This window comes from Protopterus annectens, chromosome 10.part0 (assembly GCF_019279795.1).
Source record: "Protopterus annectens isolate FY-2018-M chromosome 10.part0, PAN1.0, whole genome shotgun sequence".
In the NCBI taxonomy this organism is placed as follows: Eukaryota; Metazoa; Chordata; order Ceratodontiformes; family Protopteridae; genus Protopterus; species Protopterus annectens.
In genome coordinates, this window is record NC_056744.1 from 307,295,332 (window position 1) to 307,321,688 (window position 26,357).

Below are 26,357 nucleotides of genomic sequence, written 5' to 3' on the forward strand. Positions count from 1 at the left end.
GTTTTATTACCTCCAGTCAAACATGTAGCTGTACCTCAGCATCAGTTTTATTACCTCCAGTCAAACATGTAGCTGTACCTCAGCATCAGTTTTATTACCTCCAGTCAGACATGCAGCTGTACCTCAGCATCAGTTTTATTACCTCCAGTCAGACATGCAGCTGTACCTCAGCATCAGTTTTATTACCTCCAGTCAAACATGTAGCTGTACCTCAGCATCAGTTTTATTACCTCCAGTCAGACATGCAACTGTACCTCAGCATCAGTTTTATTACCTCCAGTCAAACATGTAGCTTTACCTCAGCAGTTTTATTACCTCCAGTCAAACATGTAGCTGTACCTCAGCATCAGTTTTATTACCTCCAGTCAAACATGTAGCTGTACCTCAGCATCAGTTTTATTACCTCCAGTCAGACATGTAGCTGTACCTCAGCATCAGTTTTATTACCTCCAGTCAGACATGCAGCTGTACCTCAGCATCAGTTTTATTACCTCCAGTCAAACATTTTATTACCTCCAGTCAAACATGTAGCTGTACCTCAGCATCAGTTTTATTACCTCCAGTCAAACATGTAGCTCAAACATGTAGCTGTACCTCAGCATCAGTTTTATTACCTCCAGTCAAACATGTAGCTGTACCTCAGCATCAGTTTTATTACCTCCAGTCAGACATGTAGCTGTACCTCAGCATCAGTTTTATTACCTCCAGTCAGACATGTAGCTGTACCTCAGCATCAGTTTTATTACCTCCAGTCAGACATGCAGCTGTACCTCAGCATCAGTTTTATTACCTCCAGTCAGACATGCAGCTGTACCTCAGCATCAGTTTTATTACCTCCAGTCAGACATGCTGCTGTACCTCAGCTGCCTGTGTGCTGGCTTCTCTTGTAAACCTTTCTGATTGCAATTATTGTAACATTTTTGTAACGTTCTTCAAACTCAACAGTAACTCCTGTAGTTTATTTTCTTTTTGGCCAGCCGTTTCCCTGTTCGCTTGTGCTGCTTATCTTTTAATTACAGGTTCATGGGTTCACAGGTGTGTACTAGGCTAAAGGACCGAGGCCTTTACAAGCCTAGTCCATAGGATTACCCTGGCATTGTGCCACCCGACCTTAGTTCCCAGTGCCTTTGTAGAGTAGAGCCAATGGAGTGAACCCTGGAGTGAATTTTCTATTTCCATCCACTCAAGATTTTTCTTGAAGAGGGCCAGTGAGGTGCTCTGTTGGACATGTATGGGAAGTCTATTCCAGAGCATGGGCAGTCTCTGGTTATGAACTTGTCCCTCCAGCATGTTCTACTGATTGTGGTAATGAGGCTGAGGTCTTTGAAGCATGTGGTGCGGAGGGACTGGTATTTCTTTACATGTAGCATTTCTAACAGAGCTGGGTCAAAAACGGCTTTGGAAGTCGAGCAGGGATCACCTCTAAGTAGGCGACATGAGACAGAGAATAGTTGGAATTTTTGAGTCTGTTCATATAGGACAAGTGTTTAAGGCCTAGGATTCTCTTAGTGAGGTACTTTTGCGGCCTCTCCCGTTGTTGCAGGTGTCTAGTGAGGTACATGCCAAATAGGGCGGGGCATTGTACTCAATGACTGGCCTAATGAGGGAAGAGTAGAGGGAGACAATGACCTCTTTCTTCCTTGATGCAAAACCCTTAGTAATGAGATGTGCCACATAGGAGGACTTTCTGACCACAGTGGCAATGTAGAGTGCACTTTCATTTTGTTTTTTTATTTGATCTACTTTTAAGTTTATGTTTATGTTTTACAGTCAAAGGCCTGCTTTTTTAAGTATGCACATTCAAATTATCTGCAGAATTTTCTTCCCCTGCACTATCTGTTTGATGTCTCCATTTCATTGCTTCATAGCTGTGTACTAGGCTAATGGGTCTGGAGCCTTTACAAGCCTAGCCCATAGGATTGCCCTGGCATTGTGCCACCCGACCTTAGTTCCTAGTGCCTCTGTCGAGTAGAACCAATGGAGTGATCCCCGGAGTGAATTTTCTATTTCCATCCACTCATCAAGATTTTTCTTGAAGATGGGTCAGTGAGGTGCTCTCCCCGATATGTATGGGAAGTCTATTCCACAGCATGGGCAGTCTCTGGGTTATGAACCTCTCCCTCCTGCATGTTCTGTTGATTGTCGTAATGAGGTTGAGGTCTCTGGAGCATGTGGTGCGGTGGGATTGGGATTTCTTTAGATGTAGCATTTCTAACAGAGCTGGGTCAGACATGGCTTTGTAAGTCAAGAGAGATCGCCTCTACGTAGTCGATATGACAGAGAATAGTTGGAGTTTTTTGAGTCTGTCCATATAGGACAAGTGTTTAAGGCCTAGGATCCTCTTTGTGAGGTACATTTGCGGCCTCTCCAGTTGTTGCAGGTGTCTAGTGAGGTACATGCCAAATGGGGCATTGTACTCAATGATTGCCTAATGAGGGAAGAGTAGAGGGAGACAATGACCGCTTTCTTCCTAGATGCAAAACCCTTAGTAATGAGATGTGCCACATAGAAGGGCTTTCTGACCACAGCGGCAATGTGGGGGTCAAAAGAGAGGTTGCTCTCAACCTGTGTTCCTAGATTTCTTATAACACCTTCTGTGTTCAGTGGACTACCATCGATGTGGTAATTCAAGGAAACAGGGTTTTTCCCAAGGAGGATGACACATTTTTTGGCATTGAGCTTAAGGCCATGGTTCTGGCACCAGTTGTTGGTCTCATTGAGACCTTTCTGTAGGATGTCAACATCACTTTGGGAGTTAATAATAGCTCCCAACTTGCAATCGTCTGCGAACTTTGTCAGCCAGAGTCCCTTCATGTTGGCCTGGACTTCAGAGAAGTAGATACCAAACGAGAGAGGACCCAGGACCGAACCCTGTGGGACTTCACTCATGACTGGTCGACAGTCTGACTTGGGAGTCAGCTACTTTCACAATGTGGGTTCTGTGAGCCAGTTTGCAACCCACCTAGTGATATAGGGGTTGATGCCTAGCTTAGTGAGTTTTTCTATGATTCCTGAGTGGGGAATGGTATCAAAGGCCTTGGCCAAATCAGGGTAGGCTGTAGGAACCACCTTGCCTTCATGCACAGCTCTGGTGACTGACTCAAAGTAGTCAAGCGAATTGAGCAAGCATGATCTATCCTTCACAAAACCAAACTGTGTAGGATCCAGAGTATGGAGATCCCTACGTCTTTGTTTATTAGGTCCATGAGGACGTGTTCCATAGCTTTGTATATCAGACCCGTCAGGCTAATGGGGCGATAGTTCCCGAGGTCTGTAGTCACTCCTCCCTTGTGGAGAGGGATGAGTGTAACAGTGCGCCATTTGGTAGGGACAAACCTAGAGGTGAGGCTCTGCTTGAACAAGTAGGGGAGGTGCCAGTTCACTCTGTAGTTCATGTAGAACACAGCCCATTATAGCTGTATTCTTGGCCTTGGACAGAGCTGTTTTAACCTGAGCAGCAGTAATACTGGGTGCCTGGCAATCTACTGGTATTGTGATTGGTCCTTTGGGGGGGGGGGGGCAAAGTTGGCATTGAATCGGTTGGCCAGTATATTGGCAATTATCTGTTGGCTCTGTATATGAGTTACCCTTGTGCAGTAGCTCAGAGCAAATCTGAGTATTGCCGTGGAGATTCTTTACATAACTATAGAAGGCCTTGTGGTTGTCTTTACTATCTGCTGCAATTCTGTTTTCATAGCTAGTTTTAGAGGATTTGATGAGGAATCTCAACTTTTTGTTGACGTTGATATGGGAGTTTTTCCATTCTTGGGACTTCACCTTATTCCACATCAGTTTCCTCCTTCTATTGTAGAGTTTGTTTATGGCAGGGGCCCACCGGATTAGCTTCCTTTCTTTTTTGGAGAGCATCTTGGTTCTATTAGTTATGGCGAGATCCTTGCATTTGTGTACGTGTGTTCGTATGGTGCATTGGTGTACGATTCGGCAGTCATGCAACTATTCTCCATTTGCGTGGGTGCCGTGAAGTTAGCCACCTCTGTTTTTTAGGAGCTCAAAAGTTAGCTTTGGGGAAGTTTTTCATGGCGGTTAGCTTTGTGGGGGGTGGGAGGGATGTGGATTTCCAAGGTGATTAGTTTGTGATTGGATCTATCCAGGAAGGAGTTGACTATTGGTGTAGAGCAACGGTCGCTCATGTTAGTAATGACCAGGTCAAGGATGTTGCTACCTCTAGTGGGGGTAAGAACGAGCTGGTCCAGGGCATTGGAATTAATGAATTCCAGAAAGCGTTGGGCAAGTGTATTGGTACACGAGTAGTTTTCCCAGTTAATGGAGGGGTAGTTGAAGTCGCCCAGTATGAGAGTGTTAGGTTGGACGCTAATATTCTCCAGGGAGCTTAGGAATGTGGAGTGTGAGTCTTGGGACATGGTTAGGGACCTATAGCAGGCTACAACCTGAATCGCTGTCTTACCCAGTGTTAGCTACATCTGAAGTATCTCAGATACATTATGTTGGGCTACCAGTCTGGAGGTGTGCGCATCCTTTATGAATATAGAAACACCACCACCATTGGAGCTTCGGTCCAAGTTCTGGGGCCGAAAGGTGTGGAATGAGTTATAGCCTGGTAGTGCAGGGGTGCTTTATGCTGCCTTGAACCAGGTCTCTGTTACAGCACGAATGTCGATGTTCTCTATTTTAAGGAGTGCTTTCAGTGAGTGCATTTTGAGATTTAGACTTCTAACGTTGAGCAGCATGACCCTCAGATTGCATTTTTTTGCAGCTGCTATGACTGTAACTTGGTCTTTGGAACACATGGCAACAACCTTGGCCAGTATCCGGAAGCAGAGGGGTGACAGATGCAGGCCATCTCTGACAAAGCATCGAGGTCTGTCAGTCATGTCATCCCATGCAGACAGATACTGGATCCCCTTAGAGTGACACCAGAAACTTAGCCAATTGTTGAAATCAATCATTTGCTGCTTGTACTGCGGTACTATTCTGGGTGATGGTAGGGTGCTGCTCACAGCTAGGGTCATGCCTGCCTGGGCTACATAATCCGAGAGCTCCTCCATGTCTCTTCATGTAGTCCAGGGAGGTACGTCTTGGGTCACTCACATCCACATGTACAATGACAGCATCTACTCCTTATTTACTTACTTAACGGAGAGCTGCTGCCCTGGTATTTTTAATCCCGCATCTCTTTTCTGGTTTTATCTCTTTTCTGCCAGCTTCCACTCCTGAATCATTAATTTTAAAACAACTCGCTCTGTCTCTTCTATGTTTGGTTCTATTACCTGTTCTTGACTTAGAGTGTTAGCTCTTTAGCTCTTTTCTAGCCTGTGTAAGTCGTACGTACTTTAGAAGGCCCTTCTATACTGCATTTTTGTTAGGGTAAGACAACTGTGCACGAGTCATTTACCAGAGGTGACCTGGAAACTTTATCTGGTAGGTCATTTGCTCATAACAACACAGCGGGCAAATGATGGTTGACTAAATCGAACTCTCTGCTACAGGAAGCAGCTTGATAAAAAGTAATATCCTTAATCCTCTGTTCTGTCTTTCCACTGCATTTTGTTTGCCTCCCAGTCATTTCTGTACATTTTACAATAAGGTTTCTTAACTATTCCTTCAGAAAGCACTGCATTCTTCCTTTACTATCGAAGAAATGCATTTCTTGCACGTCCCCTCCCAGTTTAAAAATATTCTCATGTGACTAGCTAATACATTTAGCAATATGGCTATGGCTGCACACTTCCTGCTCACTAGCTAATACATTTAGCAGTATGGCTACGGCTGCACACTTCCTGCTCACTAGCTAATACATTTAGCAGTATGGCTACGGCTGCACACTTCCTGCTTACTAGCTAATATACGTTTAGAAGTACAGCTACGGCTACACACTTCCTGCTCACTAGCAAATACATTTAGCAGTATGGCTACGGCTGCACACTTCCTGCTCACTAGCTAATATACATTTAGCAGTACGGCTACGGCTGCACACTTCCTGCTCACTAGCTAATACATTTAGCAGTATGGCTATGGCTGCACACTTCCTCCTCACTAGCTAATACATTTAGCGGTATGGCTACGGCTGCACACTTCCTGCTCACTAGCTAATATACATGTAGCAGTACGGCTACGGCTGCACACTTCCTGCTCACTAGCTAATACATTTAGCAGTATGGCTACGGCTGCACACTTCCTGCTCACTAGCTAATATACATTTAGCAGTACGGCTACGGCTGCACACTTCCTGCTCACTAGCTAATACATTTAGCAGTATGGCTATGGCTGCACACTTCCTGCTCACTAGCTAATACATTTAGCGGTATGGCTACGGCTGCACACTTCCTGCTCATACCTGAACTGCAGTGAGTCTCCATGAAAGTTTAGTGCCACCTTTACCAAATGTTATTCTTGATGCCCATTAAATGGTTCCTTAAACAGATGCACATTCTTTTAATTCTGCAGAGCAGCAATAATTGTATTACCCTGTGATCAGCTGAGTACATGTGCTACATTTAGACCTGCGTGGCCTGTGAAATACTACACTAATCGCAATGGCTGCACTGTATTTTTGACACGAATCAATGAACACTGATACTGTGCTGCTTTGCAACTTCATTAATACCTATCAGCAAGTCAAGATGCCACTCTCTCCTTCCTCATAATAACCAGGGATATATTAGGTTCTGTTATTTAACACACTTCTCAGTTTCCTTGCTTAAGAAATCTGGAGAAACCAAAAATGGGGAGGTTAACAGATTAGGTTTTGTATCAACATGCATTTTATGAACAGGAAGCATGAATCCCGCCCGTCTCTACGGACTGACTGTAATCCTCAGCGATTTACCAAAAAAAAAAAAAAAAAAAAAAAAAAATCAAAAATTTTTATGAGGACGACAGGATAAAAACATGAGGCAAAAATCAGGGACACATGAAGGATATGCTTTAATGAGAGATGAAATGATCCAAAGGACAGGTGTGTTAAATGCATCCCCACACACTCCTGCACTGCTTTGTGTTACCCTCCCAAATGATCCATGAAAAGAACTAAGAAATTAACCGCAACAGCAATACAAATTTATTGCCCTACTAAATAAAATGTATTCTATGACTGCTTGTTGTACGGCTGTGACAAATTAACCACAACAGCAGTACAAACTTATTGCACTACTAAATAAAATGTATTCTATGACTGCTTGTTGTATGGCTGTGACGAATTAACCGCAAAGTACAGTTTTGTACCTACCATAAATGTAGATGTCCGAACAGGATAGCATCTGCAGTCATAACAAATGGGTTGTCCTGTCGTCAGACAGCCCTTCGGTCGGCCGGATTCCAAAGTCTGGGTCCGGCTTCGGCTGATGTCGCACTTCACCCGACGTCATCTCTGCTGGTCTTCGGGTATAAAGGCAACAGCCGACGCCATTTTCCTCAGTGTTTCTTGCCCCAGATGCCAGTTGCCCACTTGGAAAGCTAAATTTTGGATAAATGCCAATGTTTCCAAAATAGTAGAAGGCAAACACAAAAATAAGCATGTATGTACATATATACAAACAAATACACCATAAGAGACCCCCAGCTAGCTATTAGGAGGGTAAATACCCTAGGAGTACCACAGAGGGAAGGAGGGTGGGTAATCCTGACTGCAGATGCTATCCTGTTCGACATCTACATTTATGGTAGGTACAAAACTGTACTATGTCCTTCAAGGATGCATCTGCAGTCATAACAAATGGGTAGAATACCATAGCCAAACTAGGGAGGAGGAAGAAGAATTATGGTGTAGTTAGGATCCCTTGCAATACAGCAGTGGCAAACCCTGCTCGGGATCTAGAGTATAGAGGTAAATTATAATGCTTGGCAAATGTATGCACAGAGGTCCAAGTAGCCGCCTCAATAATGTCCTTGGTTGCCACTCCTCGTAAGAAAGCTGTGGTAGTGGCTGTAGCCCTTGTAGAATGAGGTCTTATGTTCTGTGGAATTGGTTTTCCATGGTAGGAGTAACAGAATCTTATGCAATTTCCTATCCATTTGGAGATTGTCTGTTTGGAAATTGCTTTTCCTTCCCTTCCTGTTGCATAGGCTACTAAAAGCTGGTCAGTTTTTCTGCTACCTTTGGTTCTGTCCAGGTAGTAGCGTAACTGTCTATGTACATCCAAGGTATGCAGCAGTCTTTCCCCCCTGTTCTGTGGATTGGGAAAGAAGGTAGGTAGGTGGATTGCCTGGTTTAAAGACACTCTGGATACCACCTTAGGCATAAATGTAGGATTAGTTCTCATGGACACTCTATCTTGATGGAAGATTAGGAAGGGTTGTACTGCCATTAAGGCCTGTAGTTCCGAAACCCTCCTTGCTGAAGAAATTGCCAGTAGGAAAGCAGTTTTCCATGATAGGTGTTGAAGATCTGCTGTTGCTGCTGGTTCAAATGGAGGGAGTGTCAATTTTTCTAGCACAAAGTTCAAGTCCCATGCTGGTAATGGTGGTTTCCTAGGAGGTTTTACATTCTTGATCCCTCTGAGGAACTGCCTGAGAAGAGGATGAAAAGACAGGTGGATCAAGCTGTATTCTGCTGAAATAGCTGATGCATGTATCTTGATGGAGGAATAGGACAGGCCTGTATGTAGAAGCTCTGCCAAGTACTCCAGGATGTTAGCAATATCTATGTTCGACACATCTTTTCCCCTTTCAGTACTCCAAATGACAAACCTTTTCCATTTTCCTGCATAGTTCCTTCTTGTTGAAGGTCTGCGGGCTTCAAGGATAATGTCTTTAACCCTTTGGGATAAGTCTGGGTTAGTTGCTGTTATGTGATGTTCCAGGCAGTCAGTTGCAAGGTTTTTAGGTTTGGGTGCATGATGTTGTAGTTGTTCTGAGTTAACATCAAAGGCATCAGGGGTATTGACCACATTCTCCCTGAGACATGCTCCTCAGCAATGGATACCAGTGTTGTCTTGGCCAATTCGGAGCTATCAGAATTATCCTTGGACGTTCCTCTTTGATTTTCAGTAGTACCTTGTGCATCAAAGGAAGAGGTGGAAATGCATATGCTGTCAGGCCTTTCCAACTGAAGGATAGAGAGTCCACCTTCCATGCAAGTGGGTGGAATGTCCTTGTGCAGAATTTTTTGAGCTGGTGATTGAGTGGGGATGCGAAAAGGTCTATTTGTGGCATTCCCCATTTCTTTGTGATGGCCTTGAAGATGTCGCGGTGTAGCATCCATTCGTGAGCATCCGAGGTGGTTCTGCTTAACATGTCTGCTAGGGTGTTTTCTTTTCCTGGCACAAATATTGCCTGTAACTGGATGTTGTAGCTCAGAGCCATATTCCAAAGGTCCAGAGTCATCCTGCATAGGGGTATGAATGAGTGCCTCCCTGTTTGTTGATGTACCACATGACTGTGGTGTTGTCTGTCCTTATCATTAAATGGCCTTCTTTGAGGAATGGTCTGAATTTCTGGATTGCTAGTTTTACTGCCAGCATTTCTTTTTGGTTTATGTGCAGGTGCAGCTGGTCTGGAGTCCACAATCCTTGTATGCATTTGTCCAACATGTGCACCCCCCAGCCTAGGTCTGAGGCGTCCGTTGTGATGGTTTGGCTTGCTTGAAAGTTGTGGAAGGGCAAGCCTGGGTTTGACTGGCATGCTTGAGCCCACCATAGGAACTCTTGTTTCAGGCATGGGATTAGTGGAATTTCGGTTTCTAAGCTGTGCCTGTGTTGAGACCATAAATTCTTTAGGTACCACTGTAGCTTTCTCATATGCAGTCTGGCATGGGGGACCAGGATTATGCATGATGCCATGAAGCCCAAGGCCTGCAGTACTTTTCTTGCTGTTAGTTTGTTCTGCTTTGTTAATGCCAAGAAGTAAAGAGGGAGTTGTTCTTGTTTTTCTGCAGTTAGGAATGCCATTTGTTTTACTGTGTCCAATTCCGCACCCAAGAATGTTCTTGTCTGGGATGGTATCAGTCTTGACTTTTTTAAATTGACTGTGCATCCCAGGGCTTGTAGTAAGCAAATGACTCTTTGTAAATCTGTTGTCAGCTTGCTTTTGTTGTCCGCTTGTAACAGGCAGTCGTCCAGGTATGGATAAATTTGGATTCCCTGTAGCCTGCAATGAGCGATTACTGATGCCAGGCATTTTGTGAATACTCTGGGCGCAGTAGATAAGCCAAAGGGCAATGCTGAGAATTGATAATGCTCTGATCCTGCAAGAAATCTGAGGTATCTTCTGCAATTTGGTCGTATGGGGACGTGCAGGTATGCCTCCTTGAGATCTAGAGTTACCAGCCAACACTCCTTGCCCAGTCTGGAGTAGAATCATTTGCCCTGTTCTGTTATTGGTACTCTTTCCACAGCTCTCATCTTTGTTAATTGAGCTATCTGCTTTAGAGCTTCTGTTTTTTGACTTGGAGGTAGGTTTGGCATTCCTCTTTTTACTGGTAAGGTGTGGAAGTGGAACCTGTAGCCTTGGTCTATGGTTTGCAAAATCCACTTGTCTTTTGTGATATAGTGCCAATTTTTCGAAAATAAGGCTAACTTTCCGCCTAAAGGTGCTGCTCTTTGCTCCCTGGTAGGCGGTGTCAGAGCCAAGTCACTGAGATTGTCCTGTTGCAGTGGCAGTGGTTGTGTCTGTGCCTCGCTGGTTATTGCCTTGCCACTGGCGTCCTCTGTAGGCACCTCCTCTGGATTGATTTCTGCCTCTAGAGCGTCTATTCCTGCCTCTCTGAGATTTTGAGGAGTCTGGAAAGGACCAATTTTTGGCAGGCCAGTTCCTGCTAAACCTTGGGGGCTGAACCTGTAAGAAATCCTTAACTGTTTGTACAGATTTTGCCTTCTCTTCCATTTTCTTCATTACTTGCTGAGCAGGGGTACCAAATAGACTGGCCTTATCCATAGGAGCATCTAACAGCCTTGCTTTAACATGATCCGGCAAGACCTGTTCTTTCAACCATGCATGCCTTCTTATCACTGTGCCAGTCATGGCTGATCTAAATGAAGCCTCCAGTGCATCATAGCCACATTTTAAGGAATGGTTACTAACCTGCTGAATGTTATTCACCATTTCTAAAACATATTTCTTATCTAAGGAGTCATCAGAGGACAGCTTCTTAGTTAACTGATCAAGCATAAACTCTTGGTATTGGATCATATGAAACTGACAATTTAAAGCTCTAGCTGAGAGAGTAGCAGAGGTGTAAACTTTTTCCCCCATCTCTAAGGACCTGGATTCCCTTTCAGAAGGAGAGGGTTTTTTGCTGAGGTCGAGGCTACTGCCTTAGGCCCCTGGGATATAGTCTCAGGATCTGCAAGTGGGGCCTTGAATAGGTGGTGATGAGTGTCTGGCACCCTGTAAAATCTATCTGGTTTGGCAGGGGCTGGAGGTAAAGTATCAGGAGCAGTGCAAACATCATTAAATGCATCATCCACAACAGGCAGAACTGGAGGTATAGCTAAGGGCCTATGTTGTGGTAAGTGCAGAAAGGTCCTAAGCCTTTTTCTTGAATCTGAGAAATCTTGTCCCTGCCATTGGAATTGTTCTCTCATGGCATGTAAGGTTTCCCCAAAGGAAAATTCCTCTGGTGGAGAGGCAGATGGAATGGATTCTTCAGCATCGGAATCTTCATAAGTAGAAAAAGGAGCCTCTGGCTGATCTGTAATGTCGGAGTCATCCGAAGAATCATCAGAGGACACTGGCTCGGGGGGCTCTGCTCTAGGTCTCTTTTCTGGAGGCTGAGAGGCCCTGTCTGGGTGAGATTGGGATCCCCTAATTAAGGATATTAAATCCTCTGCCAGAGTAAGCATTTGTGAACGTGCTGGGGTAGAGACATCCAAAGGGATGGTGTCTGATAATTCACTAGGAACCACAGTAGTAGGCAAAACTTCAGAGGCCGATTCAACTAAGGTAGCAGGAGCCTCAGTAGTAGTCGTGGATTCGGCTGAAGAATGACCCGTTTTCTCGGTTTCGGCCGAAACCGAGACACTCGCGGCTTGCTTAACCGTGGTTTTGGCCGAAACCGCGGACCGCGAGTGTCGGTCTTTTTCTTTGCGTTTTTTAACAATTTGGGTAGTCGGAGGATCCGACGGCATAATGTATGCAAAATCTGAGCCAAAAAACTGTTCAGCAAACTCCGACCGACGCCTAAGCGTTCTTCGGTTGAAGGAAGCACAGGCTAAACAGGCTGCTACGTCGTGGTCTGGGCCTAAACAAGGTAGGCAGTAAGAGTGGAAATCTTTATGAGGCATTTGTTTCCCACAAGTTAAACAGTTATTTACTTTTTCTGACATCGGCTGAGGCAAGAAAGAGTCCCCAACGGGGTACTTAGCTTTTAGAAGTCTTCGAAGTAGTATTCGGTAGTAGTAATCTCTGGATCTGACCGACCGGCACTTGCGAACAGCTTCTGCTTCGGGCGCCACGCGGCAAGAAAGACTGAGGAAAATGGCGTCGGCTGATGCCTTTATACCCGAAGACCAGCAGAGATGACGTCGGGTGAAGTGCGACATCAGCCGAAGCCGGACCCAGACTTTGGAATCTGGCCGACCGAAGGGCTGCCTGACGACAGGACAACCCATTTGTTATGACTGCAGATGCATCCTTGAAGGACATCAGCAATACACACTTACTGCACTACTAAATAAAATGTATTCTATGACCGTTTGTTGTACTGCTCTGACTACAAACTTACTGCAGTACTAAATAAAATGTATTCTATGACTGCTTGTTGTACTGCTCTGACTACAAACTTACTGCACTACTAAATAAAATGTATTCTATGACTGCTTGTTGTATGGTTGTGACGAATTAACCGCAACAGCAATACACACTTACTGCACTACTAAATAAAATGTATTCTATGACTGCTTGTTGTATGGTTGTGACGAATTAACCACAACAGCAAAACAAACTTACTGTATTACTAAATAAAATGTATTCTATGACTGCTTGTTGTACGGCTCTGTGACGAATTAACCGCAACAGCAATACACACTTACTGCACTACTAAATAAAATGTATTCTATGACTGCTTGTTGTATGGTTGTGACGAATTAACCACAACAGCAAAACAAACTTACTGTACTACTAAATAAAATGTATTATATCAAACTTACTGTACTACTAAATAAAATGCATTATATCAAACTTACTGCACTACTAAATAAAATGTATTCTATGACTGCTTGTTGTATGGTTGTGACGAATTAACCACAACAGCAAAACAAACTTACTGTACTACTAAATAAAATGTATTATATCAAACTTACTGTACTACTAAATAAAATGTATTATATCAAACTTACTGTACTACTAAATAAAATGCATTATATCAAACTTACTGCACTACTAAATAAAATGTATTCTATGACTGCTTGTTGTATGGTTGTGACGAATTAACCACAACAGCAAAACAAACTTACTGTACTACTAAATAAAATGTATTCTATGACTGCTTGTTGTATGGTTGTGACGAATTAACCACAACAGCAAAACAAACTTACTGTACTACTAAATAAAATGTATTATATGACTGCTTGTTGTATGGTTGTGACGAATTAACCACAACAGCAAAACAAACTTACTGTACTACTAAATAAAATGTATTATATCAAACTTACTGTACTACTAAATAAAATGCATTATATCAAACTTACTGCACTACTAAATAAAATGTATTCTATGACTGTTTGTTGTACGGCTCTGTGACGAATTAACTGCAACAGCAATACAAACTTACTGCACTACTAAATAAAATGTATTCTATGACTGTTGTACGGCTGTGACAAATTAACCACAACAGCAATACAAACTTACTGCACTACTAAATAAAATGCATTATATGACTTGTTTGTTGTATGGCTGTGACGAAATGCAGATGTAATAGCCATGTTTGTGGCTTTAAAAAGTGCAGTATACTATACAAAAATGGAGTCAAAAAGGGAGGAAACATCTGAGAAGCTTTACTACACAGACGTATTTGGCAGAGTTGGTACTACACAGACGTATTTGGCAGAGTTGGTACTACACAGACGTATTTGGCTGAGTTGGTACTACACAGACGTATTTGGCTGAGTTGGTACTACACAGACGTATTTGGCTGAGTTGGTACTACACAGACGTATTTGGCTGAGTTGGTACTACACAGATGTATTTGGCTGAGTTGGTACTACACAGACGTATTTGGCTGAGCTGGTCACTACAAAGAAATGAGGACAGCTTGTGCCATCCTGTCCACTAGTGATCATAAAGACCATCACTTCAGCGCCTGCACTCTCATGTAAGTAACTGCTGACGTAAATGTTTAGCAGCCGTGCTTACTCCACAAAGGACTGCTGCAGTTTTTTGCTTCGATACAGATAAGCAGACTCAACACCTTCTGTTATGCATTGCCCCTTTGACAACTGCACCACAGCAGCTCACCAACAGTGCATCAGGAGAGCTAAGTCATCCTTCCTGTCCAAGATGAAAAGGGAAAGTAAACTGCAACTATATCACGAAAGGAAATGGTAAATGACAGGTGCAACACCCAGCAGTCACTCCCATAAAGGACAGACATACGATCACAGTTGAAGGAAATGCAGAAATCCACTAATGAAGCTTAATGAGGGCCTATATGAAGCCTCTCAGACATGAACGTCAGTGGAGCCTTAGACTGATCATGAACTCTTGCTGTAATTAACTTCTTGGAGACTCTTTAGAGCTTGACCAGTACTGAGGACTTTTGTCTTTTCTTTCCATACTTCAGTGCCAACATGGCAACTATCTTCTCCACTAAGTGCTGACTAAACTACTGAATGCTTCCTTGATGAGTGGTTTAAATACATTACACATTTGTACTTAAAGGCAGACACCAAACAGGTAATACAAGCAATATAAAAAAGTGTTTTTCCCTTCTACTCAAAGGAATGTTTCCACCGAGCGCTTCCAAAATATGTTAACAAAGAAGTGACATTCAAATGTCAAACTAGAGAAAATCACATAACACTCAAGATAATCTCTGTGTGCACAAAGTTGCAGTGAGAAACAAATGGATTTTCTGAGACTCTGTACTTTTATTGTTTGGCTCAGAACACAGTGCATACATTTTCATCCCACATGGTCACCAGCCAGCCAGACAGGTCATGCTAACTTTGACAGAGAGTACAGTTAAGGTTCAGAGAGACCAAACAAAGCTTTGAAAGAGGTTCAACAAAGATTATCTGAAATTCTTTGGTTTAAGCCCTGCATTTGAGCAAGTCTCTGCTTGTTTGTACTGATCTGAACTCAAGTGGGTTACCAACCACAATTCTAAGCTGATACCAGAGGACTAGAGGCTTTTGATCCTCCCAAAAACCATACATTGCTTTGCTTGTTTTTTGTTTGCTGATTTATACTATTTACTGCACTTTGTATTGCCTGCTGCCTACTTTACTACTGTATTTATACACTGTGTACTAAACGACATTGTTGTATTGCAATTGTCTGCCTTACCGCACCTGTTAAATCGTATTTTATTGCCGTTTTCACTGTTTGCGAAGCACTTTTTGCTATTTTCACAGTAAGTATTTGCCGGTACTTTTCACTGTTGCAAAGCGATCTGTTCTACTTGTTCTGGTTTTCCCACCAAACAGTGTTAAAATAACTGATTTGTTAGCTGTGTAAAACATTAGTCTCCTTGCTGATTTTCTGCTGTTTTAACCAATTGTTTTAGTGTCTCACTGCTATTTTCTGCTGTTTAACATTCTATAGCGTTTCCCACTGAAACTATGGCAGCTAGTAGCTTGTAGCATCGTCCAGATAAAGGTTTGCTACATCTGGGTCTGTTTGTTCTGAACATGTTTTCCAGGCCATCTTGAATTGGAAGAGGCCTTTTGGCACTCTAGTTAGAGGAGTCTACTGATTGGAACCTGTCTGGTGAAGAGTGGTTGGTCTAGGGCTTGGAGTCAGCATCCTCATTGGTCTTTTTGAACCTTTTTAAAGTTTTTTTCGAGGTTTTAATTTTTGGTATTCAAACCCCGTGTTGGAGCAGGTTTCTGCTCGTTTGAGCATCGCCCAGCACTGCGCAATTATGCACAACAGTAGAACAGATAAATTCAACAATTATTCCCTTAGATACAGCTGTAGCACACTAGTGTAGCCCTCATCCTTAGAACTTTCTTGGTCAAAGAAATACTGCTAGTGAGCTGTAACTTACTAAACCACAAGCAAAAAAAAAAAAACCCAGGCAGAAATATCCATCCACCGAGTTCCTCCTTGAGTGATCCTGAAAAGCCCCCTTAGTAATAACAGTCTTCAACCTAGCATTATGGACAGTTGGACTACCCTTGTTTTTCCTGCCAACCTTCTTGACCTGGGTCTCTTGAGGCAATGAAGCAATTGCCTCATGTACACAGACAATCCTCTACTAACTCACTCTAGTACAGAGTGCGAGAGATGCATCTACACCAAGAATCTTGAATCCATGCTCTCTCGCACTCCAAACAGTAACATGGAAGAGGTTTGCCAACTCACCCACCACTACACATGCACATAGTACCACTGCTCATACACAGTACACATCAAACATGAAAATCAACATACACAGAGGTTCTCTCAAAAAACTTACCAAAATACCAGACACCTACATAACACTGCTACAACTAACACAGCTCCCACAGGACCCATAACACCTAGTAACACCAGTTTCTTACCTACCAAGCTTGTAAGGCGTAACACTCAAAAAAACAAATTTTCTAGTCAATGGAGACTCAAGTGAAGTGCTTGCAACATCAAAAGCACCGCCCTCATCTACAGGACGGTGATATGCAAAGAGGTCTCTATGTCGTTCCACGTGCCTTGGACTGTTTTGCCCGAATAGTGCCCCCCCCACCCCAGGCGAGAAGCGTCCGTGGTCACTGTGGCGACTGGCGGGGACAGTGAGAAGGGGCGTCCCGTGTGGAGATTGGAGGACTGGAGCCACCACACGAGCGACCTTCTTGCAAATCCTGCTTAGGGGGATGGGATGAGACAGGGGATTGCGAGATAGGGACCATTGTACCTGGAGGGTCCATTGTATGACCCTCATATTCAACCGGGCCAATGGCAGCAGCGGAATTGCTGCCGCCATGGACCCTAGAGCCCTCAGGACCAATTCCGCCGAAGGAGCTTGAAGTTGAAGGATGGCCTGCACATGCAACCTCAGGTTCTGAAGCCGATCTGGAGTCAAGAAAGCAAGCATCAGTCTGGAGTCCAACCTCGCCCCTATGAAATCCAACACTTGTGTAGGAGCCAGGGAGGATTTGGCCGTGTTGATGGTCAACCCTAAGAGTGGAGCCAGATTGAGGAAATAATCCCTGCATGAGCAAAGAAGATGCCTTGTTGGGGCGGTAGGGAGCCAGTCGTCCAGTTACGGAAAGACCTGAATTCCCTGGAGTCTCAGGTGGGCCGCTATTGCTGCCAAGACCTTGGTGAACACCCTGGGGGCTGAGGTGAGACCGAAGGGAAGGGCCCTGAATTGGAAATGGCTGGCTCCCAGCCGTAAGCGGAGAAACCTCCTGGAGCGTCTGTCTACGAGAATATGATAGTACGCGTCCTTGAGGTCTATTGAGCACATCCAGTTGTTCTCCTGTAGTAGTGGGAGGATAGATTGCAAAGTGACCATCCGGAACTTTACTTTTGGTACTGCCAGGTTCAAGAGAGAGAAGTCCAAGATGGGCCTCACGTCCCCCGTCTTTTTTGGCACCAGAAAGAACCTGGAGTAAAACCCCGATCCGTGCTGATCTGGGGGGACGGGCTGGATGGCTCTTTTTTGTAAGAGCTGCTGAATTTCTGCAGCAGCCGCCTCCCTCTGATTGGGTGGTACATCGGGGAGGCTTCTGATTCTGGGGGTTACAAAAAAGGGAATTTGGTATCCTCTGGATATAACACGAAGCACCCAGAGATCCGTTGTTACGGACTCCCACATTGCTAGGTGCTTCGAAAAACGTCCCCCGACTGCCTCCAGAGTGGAGCAGCCGGGTAACCCCTCAGGGGTTCTGCGTGGGCCTCTCAGAGAAAGGTTCTCTGGACCCAAAATTCCTGGGACCCCCTCTGCCTCTAGGTCGGCGTCCTCCCTGTTCTCCTCTGCCACGAGAGGACTGGTTGTCCGGAGCAGACTGGGATTGATGCGATTTCCGGAACCACATCTTCTTCTGACCCTTTTGGTTCTTGGTAAAGGACCTCTGGGGAGCAGAGAAGCGGACTCCGACGGCAGACAACGTCTTCCCATCTTTCTCACTCTGGACAAGGGTGTCATGAACGGTTTTGCCAAACAATGCAGAACCATCAAAAGGGGCATTCGCAAATGATGCCTTAAAGGGTTCCGAGAAGTCACAATGTCAGAGCCAGGCTTACCTCCTCATGACCAGCCCGACTCCGCCTGCTCTAGCGGCTCCCTCAGTAGCGAGCCGCATAGAGGTGTTGGAAATAGAACGTAGGGTGGACATTCGGGAGGAGTATAGTTGCTTGTCCCCTTCCGACATGGACCCTGGGGGGAAGCAGCGTATTCTTTAATTAGATCCCGCTGCATCCGAATGACGTGTGCCATATAGTTCATGGCCCTCAAGGAGAAGGTCGCTGAACTGAAGGCCCGCTTCCCAAGGCGTTCCATCACACGAGACTCCTTGCTCGGCGGATGAACCGTGGGGCTCTCCTGAGCCAACTCTCTCTTGGTGGCTGCCGCCACCAACATGGCATCCACAGGGGGACCTTTGCTCCAATGGGTTCTCTCTGATGGGGGGCTCAAGATTTTGTCCGGGCACTTGGGAATAGGCTCTACAGTGTCCGGCTCCCTCCAAGCCCTAGTCGCTATAAGATCCACTAAGGGGTCGGGGGGAGGGGACACCCAAGAGGTAGATGGCCCTGCCTTGAACGCCTCTAGGAATACGGACTCGTCGGAGGAAGCCTTGGGGGCTGACCACACCCCCCCCCCTGATTCTGAGCATTTCCATGATGTCTCCAAAGGAGACATCCTCAGGGGGTGACCTTGGGGAGCCTTCCCCTTCATCCAAGTCCATATCTTCAGTGAGGGACTCAGGGGAGTCCACGTGCCTCCTTTTGCACTTCGACTTGCAAGGAACCTCCTCGGGGGGGGCTGTCCGAGGAGTCCTCACCAGCAATATCTTGTTCCAATGGAACACCTAGAGGCGCTGAAGCAGGTTGCCCCGAAGGCCGGGTGAGGGGAGCCAGGACCAGCTGAGAGGGAGTGCAGGGGGGAGCTGAAGCCAGGACCAGAGGCCTGGATGTACTCAACAGTACCCTCTCCACCACTGCGAAAGCCGAGGGGGAGCCGCTCTCTGACGGATCTGAGATCCGACTCCCACTCGGATCCGAGGCGGGGATCGGACCCGGGGCAGAGACTGTCAGATCCGAAGGACCCACGCTCTCCGACCGGGAAGGGGCCGAAAGCACACAGAGTCCCTCGGATCCGAAGCTCGTCCCATGGCTCCGAGAGGTCGGATCCGACAAACTCAAGGGAATAGTCGGAGCCGAAGTGCCTAGCACTGTCGGCTCCGACCCACCCCCGGATCCAACGTGGCTTGGCTCAGACAGCTCCGAACCCGGGAGTCGGGTCAGAGAAGGAGCGATAGGAGCAAAAAAGGGGGTCGAGCTCCCCCCCCGGAGGGGGGGGGGGGAGAGGCAAGAGCACTCCCATCTGCATCTGGGCCTGGATGAACCTCCTCATCATCCGGTCCATGTCCGCATCCGACATACTGAAGGTGGACCTCGAGGAGGCCACCGAGGCAGGCCTGGAGTGCCGCCTCGATGACCGCGACGGGGACCGGGTCACCTCCTCCTCGGGTCCCGGTGAGAAGCAAGGGGATTGGATCCGAGGAGGAGGCGAACCAGAAACCCTGGAGGGAGAAGCCCGTTTGGCAGGCGAGGCCGAGGAGGAATCTTCGGCCCGCCGCTTAAGGTGCTTCTCCCTCCGCTTCTCTTTCCTGGCCTCCCTCACCTCCGAAGCCACAGTGGGAGGTTGAGTCCCGGTCGGAGGGAGGGGGGCAGGAGTGGCCGCTACCAAAGACTGGGTAGCGGTCACCGAAGTACCGGAGGCCGGAGCCGGGTCTGGGGGAAAAAGGCCCGCCAGAACCAGCTTCGACCTCCGATCCTTAAGTGCCCTGGGGTTGAACACAGCACAAATCGCGCAACCCGAGGAGAGGTGTTCAACCCCAAGGCACCTAACGCACCGAGTGTGGCCATCAGCCGGTGAAAGCTTGTGACCACACTCGGTGCATTTCGAAAAAATAGCTTTAGGGGCCTCCGACATCACTAAAGGAAAACGCACACATTAGGCCCCTACACACTACACACACACACACACACACACACACACACACACACACACTGCGACCAGCGAGGGCAGGGAGGAGAAATAAAGATAAAAATTTTAAGCTAATTTAAGCTAAAGAAGTTAAAATAGGACCAGGGAACACCTAAACACACACACAAACACTCGCTCAAAAAGAGTACAAGAAAGAAATTAAAATTTTCTTTTCTCACAAGAATACACCAAGAGCTCTGGAATCTAGCTGTTGCTTGAAGAGCGGCAAACTAGATCTGAGGTCAGTCAGGGTTGGCAGGGGATTATGGGTAAAGGGAGGAGCTAGGAGCTCAGATCTATGCTGTGATAGAAGTTGCCGGCTCGGATCAGAGATCGGATCCGTATCCCAAAGGTTGCTGACAAATGAAGTCCTACTTCAGATCACCAGTTTCTTAACTACCAAGCTTGTAAGGCGTAACACTCAAAAAAACAAATTTTCTAGTCAATGGAGACTCAATAGTGAGAGACAGATTTCCCACTCGTCAGGTTGGTGAAGGAGAAAGTCATGGTCAGCTGCCTGCCCAGTGCAGGACTCAGATTACGCATCCAGCCAGGTCTCTCAGCAACAAGTACCATTATGACTCTGTCACAGTTTATGTTGGAGTGAACGACCTGAGATGTACCTCAATGGACTATATGAAGAGAGATGTGACTGAGCTCTCTGAGTACGTGTCCCAGGCAGGTGTGTCCCTAACATTGAGCAGCATACTACCGTCACCTAGAATGATGCCACAGTATCAACAAAAAATAATTAATTTTCCAATAACTGGCTTAGTTTTTGGTGTCATTCAAAGGGGATCCAGTTCCTGTCAGTCTGGGAAGCCATGGTCGACCAACCTCGCTGCTTTACCAGAGACTGTTTGCACCTGGCACCTCTAGGCTTTTGGCTGCTGGCAAAGGTTCTTCCCTCCCCCTTTTTTTTAGGCAAGGTCTTGAAAACAAACTTACCAATGTGAAATTTGCCAATCATAACAAAATAAGGGTCATGCTGCTAAACGCTGGGAGTTTAAACCAAAAAGTGCACTCTCTGGAAGCACTTCTGTCACTGGAAGATGTAGATGTCTGTGCAGTCACAGAAACCTGGTTCAATACCTCAGAGTACCCCGGGCCTTGCAAGGCTACAATGCCTTCCACACCTTAAGACTGTAAACTGAACTTGTGAGAACCAAAGGAGGCAGTGTTTCTATATATATCAGAGATAAATTCACCTCCCTTCTAGTTAGACTGGACAACTCCATGGAGTTATTCCAAGTTCAGGTTATGGTGAGCAAGACCCCCATTCAAATCATAGCCAGTTCCAGATCCCCCTCCATGGGTCATGACGCACACTAAGCCTACTTGACCAAAATGGAGACAATCCAAATATTACTGAACACTCTGGTTATGGGGGATTTCAATTATCCCACCATCAACTGGAAAACCTACGCTAGCCCTAACTTGCTAGCTTAAAAGTTCCTTGACTAACTCAAATGCCCTGGAACAAATTGTTCATATCCTGACAAGAAGACCAAACAAACTAGATCTGCTCCTCACTAACATGTCAAACAGATGCACTTGCTCCAACTGTCAGACCCTCATTAGTTAAATGTGACCACAAATCAGTCACCTTCCAGCTGGCACTATCACCAGAACTCACAAGGGCAAAATCAGGCTAAAAAACTTCACCAAGGCAAACTATACCTTCCTAGGTGAAGGTATAAATGCATTCCAAACTCCACCCCCAGCTGGAAGTGGTAACTACACCAAAGCTTACACTAAAGCCCTATACAATCACTTGCATAACTGTATAAACTCAGCTGTACCACAAAGAATCAAAGCCAGAGCCTCAAGTAAAAACAAACCACCATGGTAGACATCCAGCATCAATAAACTTTACAATAAACACAAAATGTTGCTGTCCAAGAAAACAAAGGTGAGGCCCCAACAATGGAAAAGCACCCTCCTCAGCCTCAACAGGCAAATAAGACAACTTGTCAAATCCTCTAAGGGCTTCTTTGAGAAAAATTAGCAAGCATAGACAAGGATAACCCTAAGACCTTTTACAGCTACGTATGTAGCCTAAAAGGTAGGACCCAAGCATTTGCAGAACTAGTGACCAACAATATCACGCATACACTGACCCCAAAGAGATAGCAAACCTGCTAGTGGATAGGTTTGGTGAAAAGTTCACTCCCTTATCCCCTCCAAATGCATTACAAACCTTCCCCCAACCCCCCACCTTACATATCTGAAGAGCGGGTCATCAAAGCCTTGTCCAAGGCAACAATACAGCCTCTATGGCACCAGACAGCATCCCATGCTGTCTTCTAAACAGGCTAAAACATGAACTAGGATCACCATTAAGTATCTTTTTCAATCACAGCCTAACCACAAGCTTTGTTCCTGCGGAATGGAGAACAGCAACAGTTATTCACCTCCACAAATGTGGCCTAGCAACAGACCTGGGGAATTACAGACCCATAAGCCTGACCAGCCTCATCTGTAAGGCCATGTAGTGTATCATTATGGAACTCATAAATAAAGACATAGGCAACCTCCAAACCCCTGGATCCTGCTGTCAAATCTGGTGGATTTTTGCACTAATGTGACCAGGGCCATTGACAAGGGCAAATCTGTGCACACAGCATAGCTCGACTTGGCAAAGGCTTTCACCAGAATCTCGGAGACAGGCATTACTGATAAAACTTAGCAAACTGAATGGAAGCCCCTTCGTTGCAAGCCAGGTTGCCAACTGGCTCACAAACTAGAGACACACTATCAAATGGGGTCTCCACATCAGCCAGTACATCTGTTACCAGCGAGATGCCACAGGGGTCAGTGCTGGGCTGCCTGTTTGGTATATACTTCTCAGAAGTTCAGGTCAAAAATAAGGGGTTGTGGCTGAATAAGTTTGCTAAAGACTGCAAACTGGGTGCAATTACTGAATCCCCAAATGACGTCAGTATACACTGGAGGGTCTTACACAGACCAACAACTGGTGTCTTAGTCATGATCTTGAACTGAATGCAAAGAAATGCACCATCATTCCCTTTGGCACAAGCAATGTCCAAACAACAACAATACCCTAAGTACACAAGAATTTATTTAACATTTATTTACCAGGAAAGTCTGACTTGGAACAAAGCCAAATTTCAGTGGAGCCCCAGGAAGACATGCTCCAGATGTTTCCAGAGGAAACAGGAGCACATGGAGGAAAACCCATACAAACATAGGGAGGACATGCAGCCTCCACACAGAAGGTTCCCCAACCAGGAATCGAACCAGAGAACCTCTTGCTGTAAGGCGACAATGCAACTGCTGTGCCAATGCGCCGTCCATGGTAAGAAGTGGTAAGGGACCTGGGAAGTTGACTGCAACCTTAACTTCGACCACCATTTGTCTACTGTAGTAAGGAAGGCTAAGTAGCACACTTGTTTAGGAAAGGCATTGCCTTGAGAGCAAAAAGGGTTATAACCCCTCTATACTTGGCACTAATCCAGCCATAATTAAGTATAACACCCTGTTTGTCATGTACCGTACAAAGCACCTGCAGTAATTGGAGAGCCCTCAGAGATTTCTAACAAAGAAGATCAAGGGACTCCAGCATGTGCCTTACACATACCGACTAAAGTTGGTGTCACTATACTCTGTATTATATAGACTTCTTAGGGGAAACCTATACCTGGCCTACAGAGCAATCTCAGACCCAAACCTAATGAACATTCTGCATATCCGTAAATCAAATGGGACTAGGGTACCCGTTCCAGGGACCTAAATATGGCCTGCAACTTAAATAGGACATGCTGAAGGGACAGATTTGTCTCCCAGCAAGTGTCACGTCTTTGCAATAGGCTACCAATTCATGTGAAACAGCACCTGTATGACACTGTTCAAGAGAACCTGGATGAGTGGATGGGGCACCATAAATTCTTACCAGGGATAGCGCCCACAACCCTCCTGGACATGGGCAGTCATTACTAAATGCAGTCTTGGCTATGGGCTGGGATTTCCATGGTATTACAGTGGGATGAAACAGGTAGGCTTGAAATCAATAGCCTAAATCTCCTATGATCCTAAAAAAATCCTCAAAACAAAAGGGATTGCTTGGAATAAGCACAGTCACCCAAGAGCTCAGTTCAAACGTGAAAGCCTTGTAATTGTAACAGTTCATTGTCACTATAAAAGTAGTAACATCCACAGAAATCATAATTTCAAAAAACAGAAAGCTTCTATTTTGGTTCCCTATAGGTTTAATATGGAAAACTTTACTATTTTAGTAATGTAGTAAAAAAAAACACAGCATTGTAACAGGTCTGTTAAAACTCAAACTATAAATTTAGGAAAATGCTTCACATTCCTGGTCCAGACAGTCACCATCTAACACAAAGATAACAATCAAAGGACTAAGGAATCAAGAACTTGCTGCATCAGTAACGTCTTAAGATTTAGGCGCAGCATTGTTCTGTTTTAGTCATATAACTTGAAATGCTGGACATGTCCATGTCCATTTGGAAAACAAACTTTGTGCATAATAAAAACAGTTTCCCAGCTACTTAGAAACAGTGTAAAGGAGTGCATCTTACGTGTCGCTGTGATCCGTGTACTGGACAGTGACTACTGAGCGGACATCGTGCTTTTTCTCTTCTGGCTTCTAAAAATAAATAAAAGCAAGTCAAGTAGGGCAACACTACATGCAAGCATCATGCTGAACACCAGTAAACATATCACTGCCTCTCACAGCATTTTAGAACAATGCAAGTGGATTTATCCTACAATAATTGCACTACAAAACACATTTGGGTGTGTATTCCATCATCATATCAGGGGGGAGATTAGGGGCTGCAGACAAACAGCAAAACAAGGGCCACAGAGACTAGGTACTGTAATCCAAAAGCACAAGTGGTGACACCAAAAGAAATCAGGGTTATAGTACAGAGCAGTGGGCAGTACCCAATACAGATCAGAGCTCATATACTATCATCATTATGCAGGTCTATGCCCAAAAAGCAGGATCTGCGCCCCAAGAGCATAGCACAGGAGCCTACCCAACAAAAAATATCAACAGTACAACACAGAGCATCAGCCGTACCCCAACACCACAACAAGGGACCACAGAAATCGCCCTTTGAGTGCATCCTGAAAGATGGGAGGTAAACTAATCAAGGAATATACTGGAGATCTAACAGCAGATCTTTAGACACTTCAGAAAAAAAAATCACAAGGTGATGTGTGTTACAGTAGATTCTGCAATGAGAATCAAACATCCCTGATCTCCTGCTACTACAAGATCACCGAAGACTAGAAGAAGAACAATCTTAGTGGGTCCCTGACAACTGGAATGAGAACAGTCTTAGTTCTGTGGCATTTGGGGGAACAGACTCAAATGCATCCTGGCATCCATGACAATCACAAACGCAACAAAGCTGCCTGTGTGTCACCTTCTCAGTAATATTAACGAAAAATAACCCCTTAAAAAAAAAAAAAATGTGCTATGTTCACTGCAGGCAGTTTCAGCAACAGTTAACTTCTCATGGCTGAAACTATCTTTGGCGAGTTGAGATGATTTACAACGACCCATTAAGCAGAATAGCAGCATTCTGACTTACTAAGTTCTCAGTCAGGGTATCCAGACTTTCATACCGAAAGTGATGCTACATTTTGAAAAGGACTGGTCTGCAATGCTGGCATGTGTAGGCCCTTAGAAGGACATACAGAAGAAACATTCAAAGATGTGCCAATACCATCATCCTGGTACATTGGAGGAAAGCAGCCACCACTTTATAAGATGATTTTGGTACCAAGGAGAGACCAAACAGCACTGAACAAACTGGAAGGGATGCTGACCCACTGAAAACCAGAGACCATTTGTGTGTGTGTGCTGTGAAAAAGAATATGACAATCAGTAGCCAGTACAATCCTCCAATCACCGGGGCTAAACTATGGGTCAGGTACTGCAGAGACTTCCCTTGGACTACAAATGTATTACATATGGCTCCAAATTACTTAGTTTGAGAATAAGTCTCAGTTTTTGAGATTTTTATGAAGACTCATGAGTCACAAAAATTTGTACTACAGAAAAAAAAAAGTGTCAGACTTGGGAAAGCCAATGTTT

The 26,357-nt window shown here is 45.1% G+C and overlaps 1 protein-coding gene across 1 annotated transcript in view; it reads right to left on the reverse strand.

Moving 5' to 3' along the window:
- LOC122813060 (cyclic AMP-dependent transcription factor ATF-6 alpha-like) overlaps positions 1 to 26,357 on the reverse strand; it is a 2,557,378-nt gene that overhangs the window by 955,034 nt on the left and 1,575,987 nt on the right. Inside the window, exon 13 of the mRNA XM_044085178.1 lies at positions 24,829 to 24,896. Coding sequence (XP_043941113.1) covers positions 24,829 to 24,896 — 68 coding nt within the window. The remainder of the gene's footprint in view (positions 1 to 24,828; positions 24,897 to 26,357) is intronic.